Source organism: Eptatretus burgeri, chromosome 3 (assembly GCF_056783735.1).
Source record: "Eptatretus burgeri isolate ZD-2024b chromosome 3, Ebu_testis_v1, whole genome shotgun sequence".
Taxonomy (NCBI): Eukaryota; Metazoa; Chordata; class Myxini; order Myxiniformes; family Myxinidae; genus Eptatretus; species Eptatretus burgeri.
Window position 1 is genome coordinate 27,685,721 of NC_140963.1, and position 24,796 is coordinate 27,710,516.

Consider the following 24,796-nt stretch of genomic DNA (forward strand, 5'->3'; position numbering starts at 1 on the left):
TATTTGCGTATTCACACATTATTAGCCTCCATCATTGCTTACCTTGCATCAACAAGGCAAAGGCTCGGAAGAACACGAACACAGGTTCACACCCATTCCTTTTGATTTCGTCATTGGCGACATTCTGGACATGGTGAAATAGGCGCTCTTGACAATAATAGTGTATAAGTTCCTGAAGGGAGTGACAAAAGAAAGAAATTTGATAAATGCAAATAAAATTATTATTAATACCTCCACCACCTAAGGTGGACGAAGGTTATGTTTTCACCTCTATCTGGCTGTACATCTGTCTGTGAGCATGATATCTCAAAAAGTTATGGATGGATTTGGAGAAACTTGGTGGACAAGTTGGGTGTGTGACAAGGAAAAATTGAATCGATTTTGGTGAAGATCCAGATACTAGAATTATTTAAGTGATTCTTCACCATTGAGAGATAGGATTCAAAATGATATACAGTCTCATACAATATCTCAAAAAGTTGTTCAAGGATTTGGACAAAACTTTGCGGATAAGTTGGTTGCGTGACGAGGACGAAATGATGAGATTTTGGTGAAGTTCAGCCTGGAGTAAAATGTTCAGCCCTGGTGGAGGCAAGCGCTCTACATTGTTGAGTGGTGTTCTAGTTTTCATGATTACAATGCGGTTAAATGGCTCCATCGTGTTAAGACTCGCGATGAAAAACAAGTCGATCAATTGTCAGCATCTGCAAGAATAACTCGAAAATGCATCATTCTCTTTAAATCCAAGGCTGCGTCAAATAACTTCATCATTAAAATTATATCATTTGATTAATCCACTTCCTTAACAGCGACAGTTCCCCACCGTCTTGCGGAATCAACCGTGGCGAAAGCTTTGCCAAAGTATCTAACGAACAGGTCACCCAGGCCTGACGTTCGGCTGGAACCGAGTTGGGCAGGAATTTGTAATTTGTTCAGGGTGTTGGCAAGAACTTGCCTACTCTTCACAAAAGAGAGCATTTAACATCCACTAACTAATGCTGGTAGACACATTGATGCATCTATCAAGCCACATGTGAAACACCAGAATGACAGCTCATCACTGAGTCAGGATTCAAACCCAGGCTCGAGGCGAGTGCATACACCTCTATCTCGTAGGCTATTCTGTCAGCCCTTCCATACCAGTAAAATAACTTTGTTGTGTTGGGTTCGCCGATAAGTTAATTTGTTCATGGAGAGTGGTACCGACTAACGAGAAAGGCACTCGGTGGAGCACATACCTGCACCAGGTTGAACAGTATACGTTTCGCATCCCACTGAACGGCTCGATCTGAATCTGGACCTCCAAAATCGAATAAGCTAGTTCTCGTCTCCTACCCTACTCATCCACCGAGTTGTATCATAATCCATCAACAACTTTTTTGACATATCCTGTACGCACCGTTTTTGGCCCATCTATCAATGGTTCCCTTGGTGTACAGCCTTTTTGGGCTGCTGATTGCATCATTCGTGAGGGACGCAGCATTGCCACTGATGCAGTGCCCCAATTACTCGTACACTAGTGCGGATTTTGCTGACCTCAGAAGGATGACTGGCTGAATCAACCCCACCTCGTGTTATTTCAGCATCTGATGGGGCTTGAACTCAGGACCCGAGGATCCCAAGGCACCACCCCAACCGCCAAGCCAACGGGGCTTGAACTCAGGACCCTAGGATCCCAATGCACCACCCCAACCACCAAGCCAACAGGGCTTGAACTCAGGACCCTGGGATCCCAATGCACCACCCCAACCGCCAAGCCAACGGGGCTTGAACTCAGGACCCTAGGATCCCAATGCACCACCCAAACCACAAAGCTATCGGGGCTTGAACTCAGCACTCGAGGATCCCAAGGCACCATCCCAACCGCCAAGCCAACGGGGCTTGAACTCAGGACCCTAGGATCCCAATGCACCACCCAAACCACAAAGCTATCGGGGCTTGAACTCAGCACTCGAGGATCCCAAGGCACCACCCCAACCGCCAAGCCAACGGGGCTTGAACTCAGGACCCTAGGATCCCAATGCACCACCCAAACCACAAAGCTATCGGGGCTTGAACTCAGCACTCGAGGATCCCAAGGCACCATCCCAACCGCCAAGCCAACGGGGCTTGAACTCAGACCCAAGGACCCCAAGGCACCACCCTCACCACCAACGTCAGGCTCTCAACGGTAAAAATCACTTCAAAAATTAAATAATTCTAACATCCCGATGGCGATTCGGATCTTCACCAAAATCGAATCAATTCGTCCTTGGTACACATCGAACCCGTCCATCAACTATCAAGTCTCGTCTGAATCCGTCCACAACCGTTTGACATATCCTGCTCACAGACGGACACAGAGAAACAGTTTGGTGAAAACATCAGGTCCATCCACCTTCAATGGCTGAGGTAATTATGAGTAAAATAACGTCACAAGGTCCATGTTATCGGCATATAGTACCTTTACCTTTAAAACACACGATGTGGCTCACTAAATTGTGGACGAGGTATTAATACAACCGCGGCAAGAGTAAAAAATACATCATAACTGTGGTATTGTTAAACGTGACACCAAAAATAACCAACGAAGGTGAAACAAAATCGGCCATTTCTCATATCCAGACGGTAATTTCCTCATGAGAAAGAAGGTCGACAAATCGTGTCAAACTTGTGGAAAAAAAGTAGGAATTCACAACAAAACTTAAAAGGGAGTTCCGGGATGAATAGTACAAGAACAAACAGTGTTAATATTGAATATGAAGTCCTAAATATAAATTATTGCGCACAAGGCCACACGTTGAAGCACCGGTCTCCATGGTGAAGCGTGATCTGTAAATTTGGGCTTCTTCCTCTTCATGAGTATATTCTGCTTCTTCCTCTTCTTATTCTTATTCTTAATCCTTCTCTTCTTCTTCTTATTCCTATTCTTCTTCTTCCTCTTCTGCTCTTGGTGGTAATGACGTTTTCAGAAGCGGGAGGCTCTAGATATGCCACATATTGAGCACTTCGGCTGGAGCTAACGAGTACGGGGGACTTCATATTGTTTGTCCAGTTTCTTTTATGAATTTAAAAACCGATTTGTCGAGTCGAGGGTGCTTTTGGGTCAATAGGCACAGTATATCCGGTCCGCCTGAACAGCTGATCCCCATTTTAGGAGTGTCGTTGTTTTGTTATTTTAATGGTTAATTTGCCCGAGTCTTTTCCGTTCAACATTTATCTTTTCATATCCCTGTATTTTTAACGTAATTGTTGAAAATTTGTAACTGATAATCACCAACACTATTTTATACTTTTCGGGATTTTATAGCCAAGTGTCGAGATCAATGTCAAAAGCCATCCCCCTGCAGTTAACACCTGAAATTATCATTAGGATGTGTAACAAACAGACACTACTCAAATTATATCATTCATACGTGTGTGTCCAAAACTATAAAACCGAGCAACCTGAAACTGCACACATCATAAAGGAACTCCAAGGAAGTGCAACAGTGAAAATTGGGTGTTTGGGTTAATTAAAACACCTCTTTTGAAGATAATTAACAGCCTTGTTTAATTTTCTCCTTTATCAGGCACATCCTCGGCCACCTCGCTCTCTCTGGGTCTTAAGGCGTTTCCTAGGTAACCTCGCTGGGGTCTGAAGCCGCCATGTTTTTTTGGCCTGCTCAACTATGCCTTGACTTGGAACAGGCCGCAACAATTTCTTAACGATAGTTTTTTTTTTTCCACTTCCCTCACTCATAATATCGAATGTTTATAAATGCCCGGAGATGCCGGCGTTCGTGGATTTCTTTCATTTCTGCGCATGCCACAATCTTGAGAATCTCTTAAACTAAGCCGAATTACAAAATTTAAGCACCAGAATTGATCCTAGTAGCAGTTTTGACTGCTAAGATAGTGTTCATTGGTCTAATTCAGACATTGCTTGTGCGTTTCTGGGTGCATGGGTTCATCGACGGCAATTCGTAATCGCTTGCCAAGCCAGGCGTTCAGTTGGAGCGCTTGCTTGAGTGCTTAAGGCACTTGCGGAGCACCCTGCAGTCGAAAGCGGTGCAGTTCATGTCCTGATCAAGATGTCCAATCGGCAGTTACGACAAAGTAGAGGTATGTATACAGCACACACGTACATGGTACATGTGGGTAGATTTGAATCTGCACAGACTCTTTGTGGGTGTGTGTGGACTTGCCATACCTGTTCCGGGCGCTGTGGTGGCATAGTTTCATCCCACATCTTGTGGAGGTTCTATCAGGTTTTCCTTTGTTCTCATGACTGTTTCCAAATCAACTGGTTATCAGGTATGCTTTACAAAGGTTATATGTTTCTCTTTGTGAGTTTCAAAGCAAAATGTATTTGATAACACCCAATTTCTGAACTGTTTGGATATTAACATGTTTTCGAAATTACCGAGCCATATATTTTTCCACCCGTCACACGCAGCTGTTTATAAAGATTAATGTTTTTGCACATGTCCTTGAAACGTCGATAATGCAATGTCGTTTCAAACAATTTTTTGTTGAAATTCTCTCAAAACTCGGGTGAAAGCTCATCAAGGATTTTGGACTGTAAACAGGTCAGGTCAGGTCCGGAATGGGAGCATATGCTGGAGCAGCACGTCGGAGCGTCCACTTTCCGCCTCTACTCCAGGGGCCTCCGTCTGGCCATCACCCAGGCAGATGCCTGGCTCATCCCTATCTCCTTGAGATGCTGATCAACCTGCTGCAACCACGAGGCACGTGGTCGGCCTATTGGCCTCCTCCACTCACGAGGCTCCCTCGCTGAATCTGGTGAGCAGGATCAGCGTCAGCAAAACGAGCCACATGTCCATACAGCTGCAGCTGACGCTTATGGACTATGCAGGTAACAAATCGCATTTGAGTCTCTCTCTCAGAATCCACTCATCGGACACAAAGTCGGACCAGCGAAAGTCAAGGATTCTCCGAAGAGACCCGGTAACAAAGGAATTAAGTCGCCGTCTCAGATCACTGGTCAGAGTCGAAGTCTCATCACTAGAGCAAGACTGGAAGCATCAAGGACCTGAAGACTCGGACTTCCGTCCTCCTTCATAGGTACCAGCAACGCCACACCCCATGATCCAGTGAATCCATGACTCCCCAGGCCCGACCCATACGTCTATTGACCTCTGACTCACAGCCAGCAGAGCCATGAATATCACCACCAAGGTAAGTGAATCTCTCCATGTCCTCAATCTCCCCATCACAAACAGGTACAGACAAGACAACAGCATCCAGGATGTCATGAAAAGCCTGGATCTTATTTTTGACCCAGGAAACCCGTAATCCCAGTGGTTCCGATTCCTCATTCAGCACCTCGAGAGCCCCCAAAAGGATATCAAAAGTCTCTGCAAAGATGATTGCATCATTTGCGAAATGAAGGTCAGAGATCTTGACATTCCCAAACGATGCACCACAGCTTGACCTCTTGACCACCGATAACAAGTACAACCCTTGACACAACCCCCAGAACCCAACCCACACTTGTGCTGAAAAGTGTGGGGGCCAGTACACACCCCGACGAACTCCAGTAACAACTGGAAATAAGTCAGAGATGGTATCACCACATCTCACAGCACTCTGAGCACAGGTCAGACATCAGACCGGCTAGCCCTGGTGGTACCCCCTGAAGACCAATACAGTACGTACTCTTTTCAGTAATCACACTGACTCCAATCTGCCGATTCCCGAAAAATTGCCTCCAAGCACTACTGGTGTGTGTATGTGTACTTGTGTTTTCATAAAGCAGAACATTTTCTCTCTGCTAACTCCCCTCCCCGCCCCCCCCCCCCCATCCATATCTCTCTCTCTCTCTCCCCTCTCCTGATGCAGTGCAGCACCCTCCCACACATCTCTCTCTCTGATGTGTCATCACTGTTTGTCTCCGGACCTGTCTCGGCTGTGTCTGTTTGTCTCCAGATGGCTTAGCTCTGGACACGTTCAGCGGGTTTTGGCTCCAGACGTGTCCTGGCGGTGTTTGTCTCTGGGTGGTGTTTATAGTATGACTCGTCGAAAAATGATTTCAGACATTATTTTGTTTCCATCTTCACTGTTATTCGTTGCAGAATCATTTTGATGAGACAGAATGAATCGTAATTAACACTCCACCACACATCTGCCTTCCCTTCCTCAATCTCCCTCCATCCCCTCTCTCTTTTCCCCTCCACCTCCTCAATCTCCCCTTCTCTCCTCTCGTTCTCTCCCCCTCCCCCCTTTAGTATTCCCGTCAGCAAAGCTTACGGTAATATTTGGTTGTATTATATAAAATCAACGTATTTGTTTGTCACCTTACTGCTTTGTCCTCCCAACGTTAATGAAGACAAAACTTTCTGGGACAATATTTATGACCACGATGTACATAAATAGGCAGTTTAAACAGTATGAAGAGGTCTTGGGTATCTAAAGGGTGTACAGGTCTAGACCCCTTTGAATATGGAAAAAAAATTCCCCCGAAAATTATTTTGACGACCTGTTTCGTGCACTATTCGCGTCGCATCACAAGTTGCAATGAAGAATCGAAACTGATATCCCAAAACAAAACTAATATTGAAAAGTGAAACTGAAACTACTGATAATTGCCGAATGAAATGCTGTGAGAAATACCGAATGGAAATTGATGAAAGTAAAGCTATGGGGGAATATAGAGAGAGGAGGTGGGTTGGGGCTGAAGAAACGATGCAGAGAGGGATATTGCTGCCTGGTCGTTGGTGAGCAATGAAAGAACTTCGGTGATCTGTTCGGCAGTAGGCCCAAAAATTGCCTAAATCCATTTCCCCACCAAGCTTCCATAATATCACCCTCGCTCTCAAGCAGCACTTCAGAGGTATAACAACAATGAATTGGAAATCTTAGTTGGTGGAATGTGATGAGGTTGTCAAGGTTACCAGCTCCACCCACTGCGATATCTGCTGAGTATTTACACTGAATTCCCATTTTCTCCCAGTAAACACTCAAAAAAATTGCTCATTTCAGGTGAGATATCTACAAACCCATCAGTGATGGGTACCCTGCTTGTATCCTTACTGATGAAATTCACGGACCGGTGTTTGTTTGTGAATTTGTCATGCTACTAGTCCAACAGTTCCGGGCCAATTGAATCCTGACTTGCTTCATGGGATCAGCATGACCCAGATTAGTGCATATGTGTGGTTTTATCTTTGCCGATCCGATGGTCTTCAGAGGGGAAAGTACAGGGTGGGGAGGGAAGCAAGTTCTCGATGTAAATGTGTATTGTTTAGCACCGCTTTCGGTATGAAAGGGTATTACAAATCCCCACCCTTTGCAGTCTTGTATTCCTGTCTCCGCATTTTCCAGTCCACTGGGGTGTTTTGAATTAAAAGCAGTAGGTATGTTCTGCTTCATGCACGTAACCCAGGTTTGTTTTCTTTATTACCCTGCGCTCATGAAGCGAAAAGCGGGGTGAAGCGATCGGTCGCGTACGTGTGCCGTACGTGTGTGTCTGCATTTACAAAAAATATTTTCACAGCAACTGTTAATCTGATTGACTCGAAATTTTCCAAGTAGGTGCAACTCCTGCAGAAATTTTGTCACAATTATGACGTCAACAGTCACATGGTACAGGCGCCATCTTGGAAAAACCCAAAAAAACTTTGCACCTCAATGTCTCCGAAACCGCTCCATGGAAAAAAAATTACACATGGATCATTGTGAAGTACTCCCCATGGGGAATAAGATGTGTTCATCATGATGTAATCACAGTCTTCATTATAACGTCATAATCCGACAAGTACAACGCTTGATTCGATAAGTAATGAAAACATTTTTTTCTTTGCAATCGTTGGTCCAATTGACACGAAATTTTGACTATTGGTGTGCCACCTCCTGTAAGAATTTGTTATGATAATGACGTCATAGGTCACATGGTACAGACGCCATCTTGGAAAATCCAAAATACTTTGCCCTTCGATCTCCGAAACCACTATCTATCTATAATTCCAGCAATGTGTGTGTGTGTGTGTGTGTGTGTGTGTATCTGTGACCGCTGTTTTTCGACAACCACTGGTCCGATATAATTGAAACTTGCCAGGTATATTGCTGGGGACCTGAGGATGTGCCTTTGCAAGGTTTGATATTAATCAGACAAGTGGTTCCCAAGTTATGGCCATTTATTTACCAAACCAATGACAAGACACGTTGTTGCGTGGGCGTGGCCGATGGGGAAGGGAAGCTCAGTCGCATTCCCCATTCCGGGTTACAACGTACGGACTTCCGGAGAGTGATGACTTCGTGTATTCTAATAATTTCTCGATTTCTTATGCGCATTTATAGATAAACACAATGCCCCAAGTTATGATCGTTTTCATATTAGACGGTGCATAAATTTCGGTAACATCAGAGTGAGCTGGTGTGCTCCGAACCAGGAGGTAATTTTTTTTTTCTCTCTTCTCTTCTTGTTTTTCCTTGCAATGACATTGCGAAAAGGCAATATACGTTGGCGCTAATTGAATATTTGGGTATTAAAACTAAATTGCGAATAATCGTAACTGCGAATAATATGCGAACTTCCGGGCCACGCACGTACGGGCACGCGAGAGCGAAGAATGGCCTGTGTGGTTGTTGTTTCTTGCTTGCGGTTTGAATATTTTTTTTTTTTTTTTTTTTACGGGCACGTACAAGTATGGAAAAAATTGAAACATGGCTCATTGTAATGTACTCCCCATGGGGAATAAGATATAGTAATGATGATGTCATCGGTGCCTTCATTTTGACAAGTGTAATGCTTAATCTGGTCAGGATGAAAATTTCTCTGCAATTGTTGAAACTGCTGACCAATCAATGCAAAACTTTAACTAATTGATCAACTACCCCTGGGAAATATAGTTTGATAAAAGTGATATCAGCAGTCACTGGTATGGCACCATATTGGATCAAAGAAAAAAAAAAAGACACTCATCACTTTTGATCCAATTGCTCAAATGCACTGTATGGTGAGAGATTGTATATCTATATATTTTTTAATCCACTGAAAATACTTTTGCAAACGAAACGCAAATACAACAAACAACTTTACACTGCTGTACAAAGGATGAAGGAAATGCAGTGCCTCTTGCCATCAGTTCACCAGAAATTAACTTTAGTCAGACTCGACTCCACCAAGGAACAAATCCAGGACCAAACAGCTGAGAAATAGGTACGATTGTAATTAAGCTACCCTTCTGGCCCTCAGAACACACCCCTCTAACTTCCACGACGTCTTCCATCCAAGTCCATACATAGCTCCCAATAAATAAGACTTCATATTGCATAGTTCAAAAAGTTTTGTTTCATAGTACAATGTGAGAACACTTTCCGGGTCAAACCAAAGATTTAAAAAAAGAAAAAAAGTACATGATGTTTCCTCACTTGAGACTCCACATTTAAGGATAGAGCATGGATAAACCCCATAGATTAGCATCCATTTGGGATTATCCATGCCCTATCCTCAAAATGGGGTGGGGGGCGGGGGATCGCAGCGTTTAATCTGCGAAGTGCACTGCTGACCATGGAGAGAAAATGGACACCACTAGATGGTGTTTCCAACACCCAGAATGCTCCAGGAAGTTAATTCCGCACAGGGTCAATAGCTGTGGTGCCTACAGTTAAAAAGTGAAGCCCTGTGTTGTCTGGTATCTTCATCTGCACGTGTGCTTGAGGGCAGTTCCATGAGCCTTAGATCTTGCAGAAACAAACAAACAAACCAATGAATATGAAAATACCCTGGTGATGACTCGGTCACAAAGATACCTGCATGCTTTTATTGCAAATTATAGTACAGCTAAAGCAAAAATTGCACTCAAATCCATTGTGAAACCGATATTATTATTACAAATTATACAAAGTTACTTTTAGTAATGTACATGTTCCCATCTTCCCTCTTTTGGCTGATAAATTATATACAATGTACTTGGAATGCCTTTGCACAAAAAAGCAGCGAGTTATTATTACAACATCTAAAGTGCCCACAGCAGGCCAGTCATCAAAACAATGTTGGGATCCTGCCTTTGGCAACAAAGTTGGCGAGTGCTTTATATGTTTCACATCCCTTCCAAGATCTGTGGATTTTTGCATAAATTCTGAATCCATTTAGCACGAATAAATTAACATCAGTAATGACCAAATATGCCTTGAAAGATACAAGTGATGATAGCTACATATTCTTGCTCGCGCACCAGGCCAGTTTCGATTGAAATAGTAACGCTTTGTGTCCATTTAGTGAATGGCAACTTCAAGGTATTCATGGGGAAGCAAGGGATAAGAGAAATGAGCGATTTGGAGGGTGGCAACTGCAAAAGCACACTTTGGCAAAGATGGTGAAGGTTCTACATATGCCAGGAGACAACTACAGAAATTTTTGCCGATAATGAAGTGTGAGGTCTCCTCCACTCTTCCAAATGAAGTGCTTGACCGTCCTCAAGTCCATGTTGGGGTCGAGCACCTGAAATGGGTTAACAAAAGGACAACATGCTATCAGATTCCACATTTCCAATGTGATTATCAATACTATATTCAGCATCTCTACAAATGCCAATAATATCATATATATATATATATATATATATATATATATATATATATATATATATATATATATATATATATATATATATATATATATATATACATATATACACACATAAAACTAGAGAGTTCATAAACACCTCATGCAGTCTTGAGAAACAACGACATGTGCAGGGTCTGTGAGTGGCGAATTTGATTGGTCGTGATGATGTAAAATGCTGTGATATTTTGTCCAAGTACTGCTAAACAGAAGGTTTTTGAAAGTGCCAAGAGGCAATTTGTGTTGAGTCGTGTTCAAGTATATAATTCAATTGAAATAAAATAAAGATTTAATGGTTGTAGAATTATTTTTTTTGGAAGTTCACCACCAATGATGCAGCTTCTCGAAGTTCACCACCACACCACCTTGTTTAACACGTTACATTAGTTATTCTTGCCTGTTATTTGTGTCCCTGAGGACGTCTTTAAAAACACTAAGTTTCCCGTTTGAAATGATTTTCAATTTTGTTTAACTGCCACAAAGGCAGTAGAAAAAAAAAGAAAGAAATAGGACCACTAAACCTGTAGTTTATCTGGGCCCTGGCCTAATGTTGCAACCCAAATTTGGTGGTGTTCTGACTGGTGGGTCAGGAGAAGAAGATTTTTGAAAGAATTTACTAAGTCCGCAATTTTGACAGACTTAGTCACATGATGAGAATGAGCTTTGCAATCCCCGTTACCAGTCAGAAGAGATAAGAGCCGAGTTGCCAAATTTCAGCCGGATAAGTCAAAATAGGAGACTGACGGACAGAACACGCCGACAATACCTTATCTGGAATTCCAATTCCTGATGAGCTACAAATTATCTCACTCCTTTCTGCACATGCACAATCGGGACAAATTCAGAGCCAAAGTATTGCTCAACTCCATCCATGTTCGTTTTCCGATTCATGTTCAATGTAAGGCATTCAATTGAAATCAAGTTGTTCCTCAATCCTAAACTGATGATTGTAGACAGACAGACAGACAGACAGATTGCACCAATTGCTTAACCCTGCTTTTTGCTTCGTGTGCGTGGGGTTATTCGAGTACAGCTTAAGAAATAGGCTGGGCAAAAACAGTTTGTGACATGTAGCTGGTCTACAGTCCTACAAAAAGGCAGGGCCAGATTCTTACCAAAAATTGGGATGGAGCGAGTTTTATGTCTGTGATAAACTGGCAGGAAATGAACGTGCAGTCAATCAGCTTTCAAACAAGCATGACCGAATGGAATAAATTCGCATTTGGACATTCTCTGGTTGAGCTCATGTAGGATAGAAAATGCAGAACTGGAAAGCTTTCTACGCTCTTATGAAAGTTCTTTCTGTACATTTCCAAAATGTCACTTGCCAAGACATGCAACATTGTGTGAAATTACATCATGTTGTGAGGTGCGAGGATCATATCCATCTTCTTTGTCGATTTAGAAGGTAATGGAATTCCACTGAAAGTCATTAAGTTTCCCTTAAAATCCGTTCCATATCACAAATTGGATGCACCTCGTGCAGTGAACAGGTCAGACAGGATAAATGCATCCCAACTGCTCTGTCTTATCACGATGTACTGGGTGATGTGCAATGCATATAAAGATTAGCAAACACAGAAAGAAAGGAAGATAGACCATCAGAAAGACGAAATACGTGAAATTGCTCATTGAGCAAGGAATTGCCGGAAGAACTTTGTCATGTCTCCATGATCTCTGAAAAAATAAAAACCTGGAAATCAATTTAGTTCTGATAAGTCGACAGTGCTACTGTTTAATAAGTTATAGCACTTAGTTTGGTCATGATCATAACTTGGAAGTCAATCGGACTTGAAATGGTGTTTTTATCGCAATTTGAACGTTTTGACCCGGCCCCCCTGACATTCGACCCCCGACCGCTAAGAAGGGTGTTGGTGTGACACCCCAATGAGACATATGGTTGGATGCAGAATTGGAAGATGCACATTTTGGATTTGGTTTGAAGTCGATACGACCATTTTCGCGGACGTTATTGCGAAAATAAGAATTTCGGTTTTTCGGTGACCTTGACCTTTGACATAGATTCACCAAAAACGACAAGTGTCTAAGTTGTACCATTGCCGACATCTGAACCCAGTTTGGTCATAATCGCTGAAACGGTGTGGTTGCTACAGGGCAAACAAGCACACAAAGAGACAACACACAACCGACCAACATAATTGCCGAAATCCGAAGGATTCCAGCAATTAACAATGTACGGATGTATGCATTTAAAGCTGGCAATAATACATGCGCAACAAATTTAGGCAAAGCATTACCTGATCTTGACAAAGCAACTCTATCTTCTCTTCTGCCAGCATGGCAATGTCCTCTTCCTTTTCCATTTCCCTGGTTTTGTCATTGTTTGGAGAGTTTGGAGTTTGCGAGTCATTCTCTGCATTGATTATCTTCTCGTACACATGCTCCATGACCTTGCGCACCTGCAGCATGTCACTTGCAGACAGGCGATCCCTGGTCCGGTTCAAAATGGTGTCAGGTATGCAAGAAACTCAGTGATGAAAAACGTACATCAATGAAACAAGTTTGCTTGGTTTAGCACAGAGCATTTGTGTTTGCAGTTTCACATTCCCATCTGAACTGATGGCTCATGATTCTGGAAAACCATGTTCAAATCCTGTATACTCTATGCATTTGTCCATTCTCTCCTCATATGATTTATGTTATCTTAAAGCACACTCATGTCTTTGCCTTACATCCGATTTATGTACAAGCTCCTCAATGAATCTCAGATCAATGTTTAAAACATCAATTGACAACAAGGAACAAGCAATTAAACAGAACATGGAGGAGAGGACAAAAAAAAGGCCGAGGTACGCGTTCAAAGTGGGCTGACAGGAAGTGGACTCGCATCAAAGTTTTCAATTCTGAGTTCAAATCTCAAAGAAATAGGATCTGATTGAAAACCGTCACACTGTTAGGTAATCTGCATGCAGTATTGCATTAAAAACTAGAAGGGCACTCGGTGCATACCTCCGCCCTGTAATGTCGGTTCCACGATAACATGTCAGGCCGAATACATTTTTGAAATATCATGCTCTTTATCATTTTTGAGCCCGATCTCTCAATGCTGAATAATCACATTAAAAAAAATCTAGTCAGATACGGATTTGGATCTTCATCAAAATCGAATCAATTTGTCGTGGTCACACACCCAACCTGTCCACCAATTTTCATCTGGATCCGTCCACAACTTTTTGAGATATCGTGCTATATATTGTTTGTGGCCCCATCTCTCAATGGTGAAGAATCACTTAAAAAAAATCGAGTAGTCACATCCGGATATTCACCAAAATCGAATCAATTAGTCCTCGTCACACGCCGAACCTGTCCACAAAATTTCATCCAAACCCGTCCACAACTTTTTGAGATATCCTGTACACAGACAAACAAACAAAGACAGAAAGGGGTGAAAACATAACCTCCTTCACCTTCGGTGGTGGAGGTAAATATGTAATAGTTTCTATATATTAAACAAGCTTTCCTGTCCATGTGCTTATGCTTTTGGATATCAAAATAATCTACAATGCTTCCTGATAGGGAGTGGGCCATTGTGATACGACACTCTCCAAACTTTTCTTGTAAACACAATATACCCGCCAATTTATTGGGGCCATGACTGCAGCTGGAAAAGCAATAGATGATTCGGCACATTCCTTGCGCAGAAACTCGCTTACAGACTGGCCAAAAAAGAATTGTTGCTTTTAGATATCATGGGACTTTTAATGCAAGACTTTCCAAAGGACAGTGCAGTAAATCCTCCAATACTGCAGGTTCTAATATCGCGGATCTTGATCAATTGCAGGCAACCTATTGTGTTCCGATTCCGTTATCGCGGGATTTCGTTTCGACTGATCGTGTTTTTTGAGCCGAGATGAGTCATCGTTTGCATCCCGTGCATGAACGAATACCTCCATTTACGAACCTTATGGTGTTTCTCGTGCACAGATTTTAATGAGCCCAAATGTAAAGCAATGGACAAAGTTAGTTGCACCAAAAGGCAGAGAAAGGTTTTGAGGTTCAGTGAAAACATCGAGTTGTTAGATCGGTTAGCTCGAGGAGAAAATGCGGCATCTGTACGGTCCGCCACTATGGGATCAATGATTGCAGGTAGAACCTTCCCCATTGTACTCTTCCACATACCTAAACCTTCACTTTCTTTCAAAATCCTTCAAACCTCATCACAAACCTTCATTTTCCAACTTAGTGTTCGAACTTTATTGCGAAACACTTAATTTCTGACACCCGGATTCGAACCCCCGTTCTAAAACACACATTCTCATGTGTAGCTCATGAAACAAATTGAGGCGAAGGGATTTATGATGGAGCAGGTTTTTTTTAACATCGACGAGATGGGATTATTCTGGAAGATGAAGCCGCACATCATACCTTGCTCCCCAAGCAGGTTAGATCGTGGTTTAAGGTAAGGTGATTTAAGGATCGTGTTACCCTTCTCCGTTGTGGGTGGTGGTAATGCTGCAGGTGCCTTCATCGTAAAGCTTATGCTGCTTTTCCATTTGTTGAATCACCTTCCCCCGCTCCACTTCACCCTCCCCCCTCAAACAGCATCATCCCAATTCTATTAACAGCAGAGTACAGTGCGAGTACATAATATATTTACCACCACCCACCTCGCTGTGTTGCAATAAATTAAAAAGGTAAAACTCGTGTTTTTGTTTAATGTACACCATATTTCATGCATTTACAGCTTTATTTCTATGTTAACATGATATATATGCATATATATATATATATATATATATATATATATATATATATATATATATATATATATATATATATATATATATATCTATATCCACACGTATACATATACAGTGGGGAGAACAAGTATTTGATACACTGCCGATTTTGCAGTTTTTCCCACTTACAAAGCACATAGAGGTCTGTAATTTTTATCATAGGTACACTTCAACTGTGAAAGATGGAATCTAAAACAAAAATCCTGAAAATCACATTGTATGATTTTTAAATAATTAATTTGCATTTTATTGCATGAAATAAGTATTTGATACATCAGAAAAACAGAACTTAATATTTGGTACAGAAACCTTTGTTTGCAATTACAGAGATCAGATGTTTCCTGTAGTTCTTAACCAGGTTTGCACAGATTTCAGCAGGGATTTTGGCCCACTCCTCCATACAGATCTTCTCCAGATCCTTCAGGTTCTGGGGCTGTTGCTGGGCAACACAGACTTTCAGCTCCCTCTAAAGATTTTCTATTGGGTTCAGGTCTGGAGACTGGCTAGGCCACTCCAGGACCTCGAGATGCTTCCTACGGAGCCACTCCTTAGTTGCCCTGGCTGTGTGTTTTTGGTCGTTGTCATGCTGGAAGACCCAACCACGCCCCATCTTCAATGCTCTTGTTGAGCGAAGGAGGTTGTTGGCCAAGATCTCACGATACATGGCCCCATCCATCCTCAATATGGTGCAGTCGTCCTGTCCCCTTTGCAGAAAAGCATCCCCAAAGAATGATGTTTCCACCTCCATGCTTCACGGTTGGGATGGTGTTCTTGGGGTTGTACTCATCCTTCTTCTTCCTCCAAACACGGCGAGTGGAGTTTAAACCAAAAAGCTCTATTTTGGTCTCATCAGACCACATGACCTTCTCCCATTCCTCCTCTGGATCATCCAGATGGTCAATGGCAAACTTCAGACGGGCCTGGACATGCGCTGGCTTGAGCAGAGGGACCTTGCGTGCACTGCAGGATTTTAATCCATGACGGCGTAGTGTGTTACTTATGGTTTTCTTTGATACTGTGGTCTCAGCTCTCTTCAGGTCATTGACCAGGTCCTGCCATGAAGTTCTGGGCTGATCCCTCACCTTTCTCATGATAATTGAGGCTCCACGAGGTGAGATCTTACATGGAGCCCCAGACCGAGGGAGATTGACTGTTGTCTTCAACTTCTTCCATTTTCTAATAATTGCGCCAACAGTTGTTGCCTTCTCACCAAGCTGCTTGCCTATTATCCTGCAGCCCATCCCAGCCTTGTGCAAGTCTACAATTTTGTCCCTGATGTCCTTAGACAGCTCTCTGGTCTTGCCCATTGTGGAGAGGTTGGAGTCTGATTGATTGAGTGTGGACAGCTGTCTTTTATGCAGATAACGAGTTTGAATAGGTGCAGTTAATACAGGTAATGAGTAGAGAATGGGAGGGCTTCTTAAAGACAAAAATAACAGGTCTGTGAGAGCCGGAATTCTTACTGGTTGGTGGGTGATCAAATACTTATTTCATGCAATAAAATGCAAATTAATTATTTAAAAATCATACAATGCGATTTTCAGGATTTTTGTTTTAGATTCCGTCTTTCACAGTTGAAGTGTACCTCTGATAAAAATTACAGACCTCTACGTGCTTTGTAAGTGGGAAAACCTGAAAAATTGGCAGTGTATCAAATACTTGTTCTCCCCACTGTACATACATACATACAGGTGTTTATTTCAATAGTAATGTGTTTATATTTGGCTGCCGTCGATCTTCCTCGATATTTTCTTGAAGGCCAGGAACTGAACACCCCTCTTCCCATTGGCCCTTAGTTTCCACAATTGTGCTTTCAACTATCGTGGCATTTTCCAGGAACCTCACCCCCACGATATGGGAGAGTTTACTGTGCATCAAAATTGTGCAGCAGAACCTGAAAAATCACGATGTCATATTAAAACCTTCTTGCTGGAGAGATGGGGCAGGCAGGACGGCCTAGAAGTTACACACATTTGCTTCCAAGCCGTCGAGCCTGGGTTTTAATCCCGGCCCAGCTATAAACTGTCATCCCGGTGTTTCACAGGAAGGGTGATTAATCAATGGGTGTGCCATCCCTCGGATGGACGCCAAACAGGCATCCTGTCTTCCATCATTAGTGGGTGGACGTGAATGATCCAATGGCGTCCTTCGCGAAGAGGAGGCGAACTTTCACCAGCACTATGAACAAATTCCAAATTCCTACCCTAACGACTGCATTGGAAAACCACCCAGTATAAGCCTTGCTCTGAAAGCTGCTTCGGCATCACCGACACTATGTGAAGAGTGCAGTACATCAGAGAAAGGGAGAGAGAGACCGAGACCGAGACCGAGACCGAGACCGAGAGAGAGAGAACCAACCAACTAAGGGATTTGTAAAAGAAGTTTCTGATATATATCATTCAAGCAAAAAGCACCAAGATGTGCAGAAAGCACAGGGAGAACAAAAAAAAACTTACTTTTTTAGTGTTTTTGTGCATGAATTTGAATGAGGCTGTAGATAGAATGGTATTTTGTTAAACTTTGGCATGTTTTTCTGCAAAGACAAGAAACAGATCAAACAACAGTCACGCCCCCGACCCACCCCATCAATCATAGATAACTTGGACTGAAGTCATTTGAAGCGTTGGAGTGTCAACATGGGAGTACAAGGAGTAGCTACACTGTAGGAATAGTGTGGAATAAATAATAAAAAGATACTTGCATCCACAGCAACATCAACAACCCACTGGGGGACAGTTTCATTCAGAAGCACAGACTCTGTCTCACCCCCTGCATCACGGCAGAGCAGCCTGAAAAAAACAATTGCATCTCGTGATTCACTGAATAATATCATTAAATTATGACATTAAGCATCAATTCTGATGGGGGGGACCTTTTACAACACCGTAACATACAATACATACTTATTGAATACTTATTGACGCAAGACATTTCAGCTTTTCATTTTAAACTAATTTGGAAAAAATTCTAAAAATATGTTTTTCGAAAAACATGTAAACAAACAAACAAGCAAACAAAAAACTGAAACTGTCATTATGGGGAATTTTGTGTAGATCGGTGATCATTTCTTTAAAATTTAATCCATTTCAAATGCAGGCTGAAACAACAAAATGTGACAGAAGTCAAGGGGTGTGAATACTTTCTGAAGGTACTGTATTTTCAATTGTGTGTTACTCCATGAAGATCTGTATTAAATATATGTACTTTAATCCAGAAATTCATGTGGATTTTAACAATCACTGTGTGACAAGGACGAATTGTTTAGATTTTGGGCCAGATACGAGAATTATTTCAAATTGTTACAAGTGATTTTTCACCATTGAAAAATGAGGCCAAAAAAACGATACATAGCATGATATCTCAAAAAGTTGTGGATGGATTATGATAAAACTTGGTGGACAAGTCGGTGAGAAGACAAGAAAAAGCCGATTAGATTTTGCATCAGGTCAGCAGATCCGGCCCATCATTGGGATAAAAAACGCAAACTGTTCAGCCTGGCGGGGGTATGTGCTCTACCGAGTGCTGTTCTACTTTTAGAGGACACTATAACAACATAAACCAAATCTATGGGAACAATTATGAACGTACAAGTGAAAATGCTTTTTTAAAATCCACTGAAATTGTTTCCACTCGTGACCTTCAGAGGTCGTGATCCTCGCAAAAGCCCAAAGATCACACACCTGAATAAAGTTCGTCCACCTGCTTCCGTGAAGATCACAGGTGTGTGCGGAGGCACCTGGAAATATCCATTGCCTTTCTGGATAACTCTGTTTTCATTCTCCCCATTCACTACAAAGAAAGGAAATTGAAGAAAACACATGTTGGACTATCTGAACAACCAAAAACCAAACAAATCAGACATTTTACTTTGTATCAGTATACAAAAGTAATCAATGTATTTGTACTGTGATGCAATTTTGAAAAATCTCAACCTTTAAAGGCCTTGGTCACAAACTATTTCCAAATCCAACTGTTTTAGAACTTGGCAGACTCATCACAAAACAAAACAAAACAAACAATCAGAAGAGCCAAAGAAAAACTCACTCTTCCTCTCGGATACGTGACTCGACTTTTCCAAAGGGATTCCACTTACCAATCAGTATGGGCCCTGAGCATAGTTAAGCACGGCATGACAAAGCCAGGACGAGAGGCTGGCTTGCAGGAAATGACGCAGAAATAAAAATTTGACGACAAATCGCAGTCATTGAACACACCAGATAAACGAAACAGATCACTGACAAGATGTAATCATTTTGATGCCTGGTGGTGGACTAATATCCATCGGTCCGGTTTGTCGTTGAAGCGTTCTTTCGGTATATTTTTGCGCGGTGTATCTTGTTTGCTGGTGTGTTTGTGTGGTGTGCAGACGATGCATTGACGGCATGTGTTTATGTTCAGATAGTGGATAAACTGATGTTTTCGGTTTTATTGTGCAGATTCACATTCCTATCATATGTATTTTACAGACGTACGTTCATGTATATTTTATAGATACACGTATTTTACTGACGTAGACGTATTTTTGTAGTACGTACTTAATACACGTATTCACATTCCAATTGGACATATTCTATTGGGGTACTCGGTTGAAAAAAAGAACGTGTAATACTGTCTACCACCAGGTCGTGTTTGTGGCCTCTGTTAAGGCATGACGTGCAGACAGACAGACAAACATACAAACAAACAAACAGGCCCAAATGCAATATGCTCTCCCTAAGCGAGGGGAACTATTAAGTAGTTACATTCCATCTGTGACACTCAGTGTGACATTACCTTTAGTAATCCAAAATCCAAATCGCAGTCCAAATTTGACGACAAATTTAGTAATCTAAAAGTCATAAGACCGTGTTTGGGGTGTTGTATGCAGCACGGATTCATTCACAAGTGGATGAGGGGTTGTTGGCCTCCAACCCCTGCCTTCCTCCTTTTGTAGGAATGCCAAATTACCCCACTCCCCTGCACTTCTCTACAAGATTAAATCATCCATGCAGCCGATTATTACATTTTCAGCATCATCTGAAACTAAACCATTTGGATACAAAAACTACAACAAAAGGAAATAAACACCATCCCAGTAACAAAACAAACATACCAGAACAAAACATAACAGCGGCATTTCTTCTCAATTCTACCGAGGCTTTAATATTCCGTTTTGAGGGACCAAACCCTGATACATTTAATAAGCAGTGAATGCAAGCCCCATGGAGTTTACATGTAGCCGACACCACCCAAGCACACTCGGACACCGCCGACAAAATGGGAACGGGGTTTCCATTAAAAAAAAATTCTTTATTTGCCAAGAAAGCCACACGAAAGATAAAGTTAGCACATGGCAAACTGCACTGAGGTACCCACAGATGTTTGTGGTCTTTTATTGTCCACAACTCATTCCCAATTCCATATCCAGGCAATGCATGACATCAACGCCGGGCGCTGAAGGAAGGTAGTACTCAGTTTTCACTCCATTTTATTGTTAATTGCCGGAATCGTTGGTCGGTTGTGTGTATGATTCTGTGTGTCTGTTTGTTTGTGTTTGTTTACCCTGTAGCAGCCACACCATTTCAGCGATCATGACCAAACTGGGTACAGACGTCGGCCATGGTCCAAATTAGACACTTGTCGTTTTTGGTGAATCTAGGTCAAAGGTCAAGGTCAAGGTCACCGAAAAACCGAAATTCTTATTTTCGCAATAACGTCCGCTAAAATGGTCGTATCGACTTTAAACCAAATCCAAAATGTGCATCTTCCAATGCTGCATCCAACCATATGTCTCATTGGGGTGTCACACCAACACCCTTCTTAGCAGTCGGGGGTCGATTGTCAGGGGGGGTCGGGTCAAAACTTTCAAATTGCGATAAAAACGCCATTTTAAGTCCGATTGACTTCCAAGTTATGATCATGACCAAACTAAGTGCGATAACTCATTAAACAGGAGCACTATCGACTTATAAGAACCAAATTGATTTCCAGGTTTTTGTTTTTTCAGAGATCATGGAGATATGAAAAAGTTATTCCGGCAATTCCTTGCTCAACGATAAATTTCACTTGTTACTTACGAAATCTAAAGATTTCGTAAGTATATTGATGACTTCCGTTTCTGTTTGTTTGTTTGTTTGTTTGTGAGTTTGTTTGTAGGCACGATAACTCGAGAACAGAAGAAGCTACCAATGTCAAATTACACCACGTGATTCAGGAGGGTGATGGCTAGCGCTGATTAGATTTTGGTCAAAATCGGTCAACGGTCAAGGCCACAGTGAGGTCAAATATTCGATTTTTGATGGTTTGGTACAGAATAATCGTAGAAACTTCTGGTTTGCGTCGCTACCTTCTCGAGAGACAGCTTTTATTAGACAAGGTCAGAGGTCAAGTTGACGATTTCGTAAGTTCCAGTCTATGACTGCTTGTTTGTTTGTTTGTTTGTTTTTAGGCACGATAACTCGAGAACGGAAGAAGCTACCAATGTCAAATTACACCACGTGATTCAGGAGGGTGATGGCTAGTGCTGATTAGGTTTTGGTCAAAATCGGTCAAAGGTCAAGGTCACGGTGAGGTCAAATATTTGATTTTTGATGGTTTGGTACAGATAACTCGAGAACGGAAGAAGCTATACCAATGTCAAATTACACCACACAATTCAGGAGGTTGATGGCTACTGCTGATTAGATTTTGGACGAAATCGGTCAAAGGTCAAGGTCACAGTGAGGCCAAATATTCGATTTTTGATGGTTTGGTGCAGATAACTTGAGAACGGAAAAACATACCAATGTCAAATTAAACCACGTGATTCAGGAGGGTGATGGCTAGCGCTGATTAGATTTTGGTCAAAATTGGTCAAAGGTCAAGGTCACAGTGAGGTAAAACATCCAAAACATTTGATTTTTGATGGTTTGGTACAGAATCATTGTAGAAACTTCTGGTTTGCGTCGCTACCTTCTCTCGAGACAGCTTTTATTAGACAAGGTCAGAGGTCAAGTTGACGATTTCGTAAGTACCAGTCTATGACTGCTTGTTTGTTTGTAGGCACGATAACTCGAGAACGGAAGAAGCTACCAATGTCAAATTACACCACGTGATTCAGGAGCGAGATGGCTAGTGCTGATTAGATTTTGGTCAAAATCGGTCAAAGGTCAAGGTCACAGTGAGGTCAAACATCCAAAACATTCGATTTTTTGATGGTTTGGTACAGAATCATCGTAGAAACTTCTGGTTTGCGTCGCTACCTTCTCCAGAGACAGCTTTTATTAGACAAGGTCAGAGGTCAAGTTGACGATTTCGTAAGTACCAGTCTCTGACTGCTTGTTTGTTTGTCTGTCCGGGCGATATCTCAGCCATCCTTTGAGCTAAGAAGGTGAAGGTTTGAGACAAAAGTGAAGATGTGCTTTGGCGAAAACGGTATTTCCTATATTTTAATTAATCAATTAATTACTTAATTATTAGATATTTATTAATTCCTTTTTTATTTTCTTTCTCATCTGGGCAATATCTCAGGCACTTTTTGAGCTTGGAAATTAATATTTGGATTTCAACCTCAGATTCCGATATTGATTCCACCATCATGAGCAACTCTGAAGGTTCTCAGTATGTTGAAAATGATCAATGACATTTGGAAGGAAGTATTGGAGACAAAATTGGTCATGGAAATGCTTTCGGGGGAATTATAGAGCCGTATCGCTTTGAGCCTTATGCGAGCGATTCAGCCAATACCGCCTACAATGGAAGCGTCAGTGAAGATGAAAACGCCGGTCGCATGTTCACTCCAGAATGTCGGTTTTGTTTTTCCGTTCAATTGACTGTTTATAAGAGATTTTGTATTCACTTATAAATCGGTTATCTTACTCCAACAAAAATACCCATCATCACCTGACAGCCAACACCACCCAAGCACACTCGGACACCGCCGACAAAATGGGCAACAAATGCTATGTCCCACCATCGCAGGCTGACCAGGTGGCCTGGATGTTATGGGATCGACCCGTTTCATACCTTCCCAGGACACCATTTGTGTCTATGCCCGGTGTTGGGTGGCGTTAGTTAGGGTGGCGGGCTTGGGATCCTAGGGTCCTGAGTTCAAATCCCGCTCAGCTGTTGAATGAATACCAGGTGTGGTTGACTTGACCTGTCATCCTTCCGAGGTCAGCAAAATGAGTGCCAGCATGCTGGTATCCTGTGTTGGAGTGGCGACCCGTCCAAGATTGTGCCCAATAGCCAAGGAGACTGCTGAGGCAGCACCAACGCTCTGCACAGAGTATGTTCCTGATGGATTTGTGTCTGTGGTCGTTCCATGTCGTGTCAATGTTTCACCTCAATGAATGGGGGAGTGGTCCGAGTGGGGAGGGGGAGTGTGGGGGTGGTGGCAGCTATTTTGTGGTGATGGTTGATGTGAGATTGTGGAAGGGGGTTGTTGGGTGGGGGAGGGGTATGTAAAACCCTGAAAGTTTTCGCTTCATACGTCAAATCCTCTTAGAGGAGGAGATGATACATTCATACTTTTTCTCGACTATCAATAGAAGGTGGTTCATTTGATTTGCAGAAATTTGTGCTGACAATTGATAATTATTTCCAGGTGCTCTTGTGGTAAGCTGGGCAATGGCGACAGGAAGAGAAAGTACATGTGCTGGTATCTGGGTAGAGATGGTCTTACAGTTTCGAGCAACGGCTGCTTCTCTGCTTAATTGTGGGGGTGGCATCCCCTTTCAATCGTGGCGGATAACCACAATATCGAGCCATCTCTGTTGCATCATACCAGTGCTCTGTAAAATGTTCTGAACAGAAAAGCGAACATTTTGTAGGCCCGATGCACATTCAGGTATTTCGGACAAACCTCGTCCAATTTCTGGCAAATTTAGGGTGTTTCGGCCACTGGTGAAGAATGAAACAATCTCGGTTTGTATTACTACAACCATCAAGGATGCATCGATGAGGCATATTTGTGCAAAACAGAAAATTACTCGACGTTTGAGTTCAATCGTACCGCAAAGTAACCCGGAGACAGTACGAATATGGTACTCGACTTCCGAATGTGACGGCCAGCTCGTTCGTGAAAGTTAGGACCAAAAACTTCCTCCCGGGCAACCGCACAAGAAGGTGAGAATAATTGTGGCCATTAAAGAAAGAATAAGTGATGTAGAGGTGTAGGTATGGTTGAAATGGGAATTTGGGTGCAATGTTCTGATAACTGGCACCATAATGTATTTACACCTCTGCCCCACCCCCACCTCCCCGACTGATATTTTCAGTCCTTTCACTTTTCATTTCCTCAGTCCATGCCTGGAGAGAATCATTAAAAGATCAAGCTTTGGTGATTCACAAATATCTACCTCTTTACCTTGGTTGAGCTCCATGTCATCCTCCTCCAGAGGACCTGCATGCGTTCTTGGCCAGTGCTCGAGAAGTGCTTGAAGTAACAATCCTCCAAAGTTCACTGGAGTGAAGAGGAATTAATTGTTTTTTTTTTAACTCACTCAAGAGGTAAATTTGTACATTGACA

The 24,796-nt window shown here is 42.3% G+C and overlaps 2 protein-coding genes and 1 long non-coding RNA gene across 10 annotated transcripts in view; 1 reads left to right on the forward strand and 2 right to left on the reverse strand.

Moving 5' to 3' along the window:
* The window catches only part of TTC21B (tetratricopeptide repeat domain 21B), a 183,855-nt gene extending 180,931 nt beyond the window's left edge, over nucleotides 1-2,924 (reverse strand). Inside the window, exons 1-2 of one of the 4 annotated variants that reach the window (XM_085872748.1) lie at nucleotides 2,769-2,924; nucleotides 43-172 (exon numbers count right to left, since the gene is read on the reverse strand). In XM_085872748.1, coding sequence (XP_085728874.1) covers nucleotides 43-172; nucleotides 2,769-2,798 — 160 coding nt within the window. In that variant the 5' untranslated portion in view covers nucleotides 2,799-2,924. Of the gene's footprint in view, nucleotides 1-42; nucleotides 173-2,449; nucleotides 2,668-2,768 lie in introns of those variants that run through there. The other 3 variants (XM_085872747.1, XM_085872751.1, XM_085872749.1) reach the window with 3 other exon arrangements.
* Nucleotides 2,925-3,523: 599 nt separating this feature from the next.
* Nucleotides 3,524-24,796, forward strand: part of LOC147029598 (uncharacterized) — a 108,114-nt gene continuing 86,841 nt past the window's right edge. The window contains exon 1 of the long non-coding RNA XR_015055962.1: nucleotides 3,524-4,083. This is a non-coding gene — a long non-coding RNA (uncharacterized LOC147029598). The remainder of the gene's footprint in view (nucleotides 4,084-24,796) is intronic.
* Nucleotides 9,733-24,796, reverse strand: part of WDR48 (WD repeat domain 48) — an 82,600-nt gene continuing 67,536 nt past the window's right edge. For all 5 annotated transcript variants that reach the window (XM_085872762.1, XM_085872761.1, XM_085872759.1 and 2 more), the window contains 6 exons: nucleotides 24,635-24,730; nucleotides 18,990-19,098; nucleotides 18,011-18,098; nucleotides 17,766-17,842; nucleotides 12,808-13,000; nucleotides 9,733-10,426 (listed from right to left, as the gene is read on the reverse strand). In XM_085872762.1, coding sequence (XP_085728888.1) covers nucleotides 10,331-10,426; nucleotides 12,808-13,000; nucleotides 17,766-17,842; nucleotides 18,011-18,098; nucleotides 18,990-19,098; nucleotides 24,635-24,730 — 659 coding nt within the window. In that variant the 3' untranslated portion in view covers nucleotides 9,733-10,330. The remainder of the gene's footprint in view (nucleotides 10,427-12,807; nucleotides 13,001-17,765; nucleotides 17,843-18,010; nucleotides 18,099-18,989; nucleotides 19,099-24,634; nucleotides 24,731-24,796) is intronic.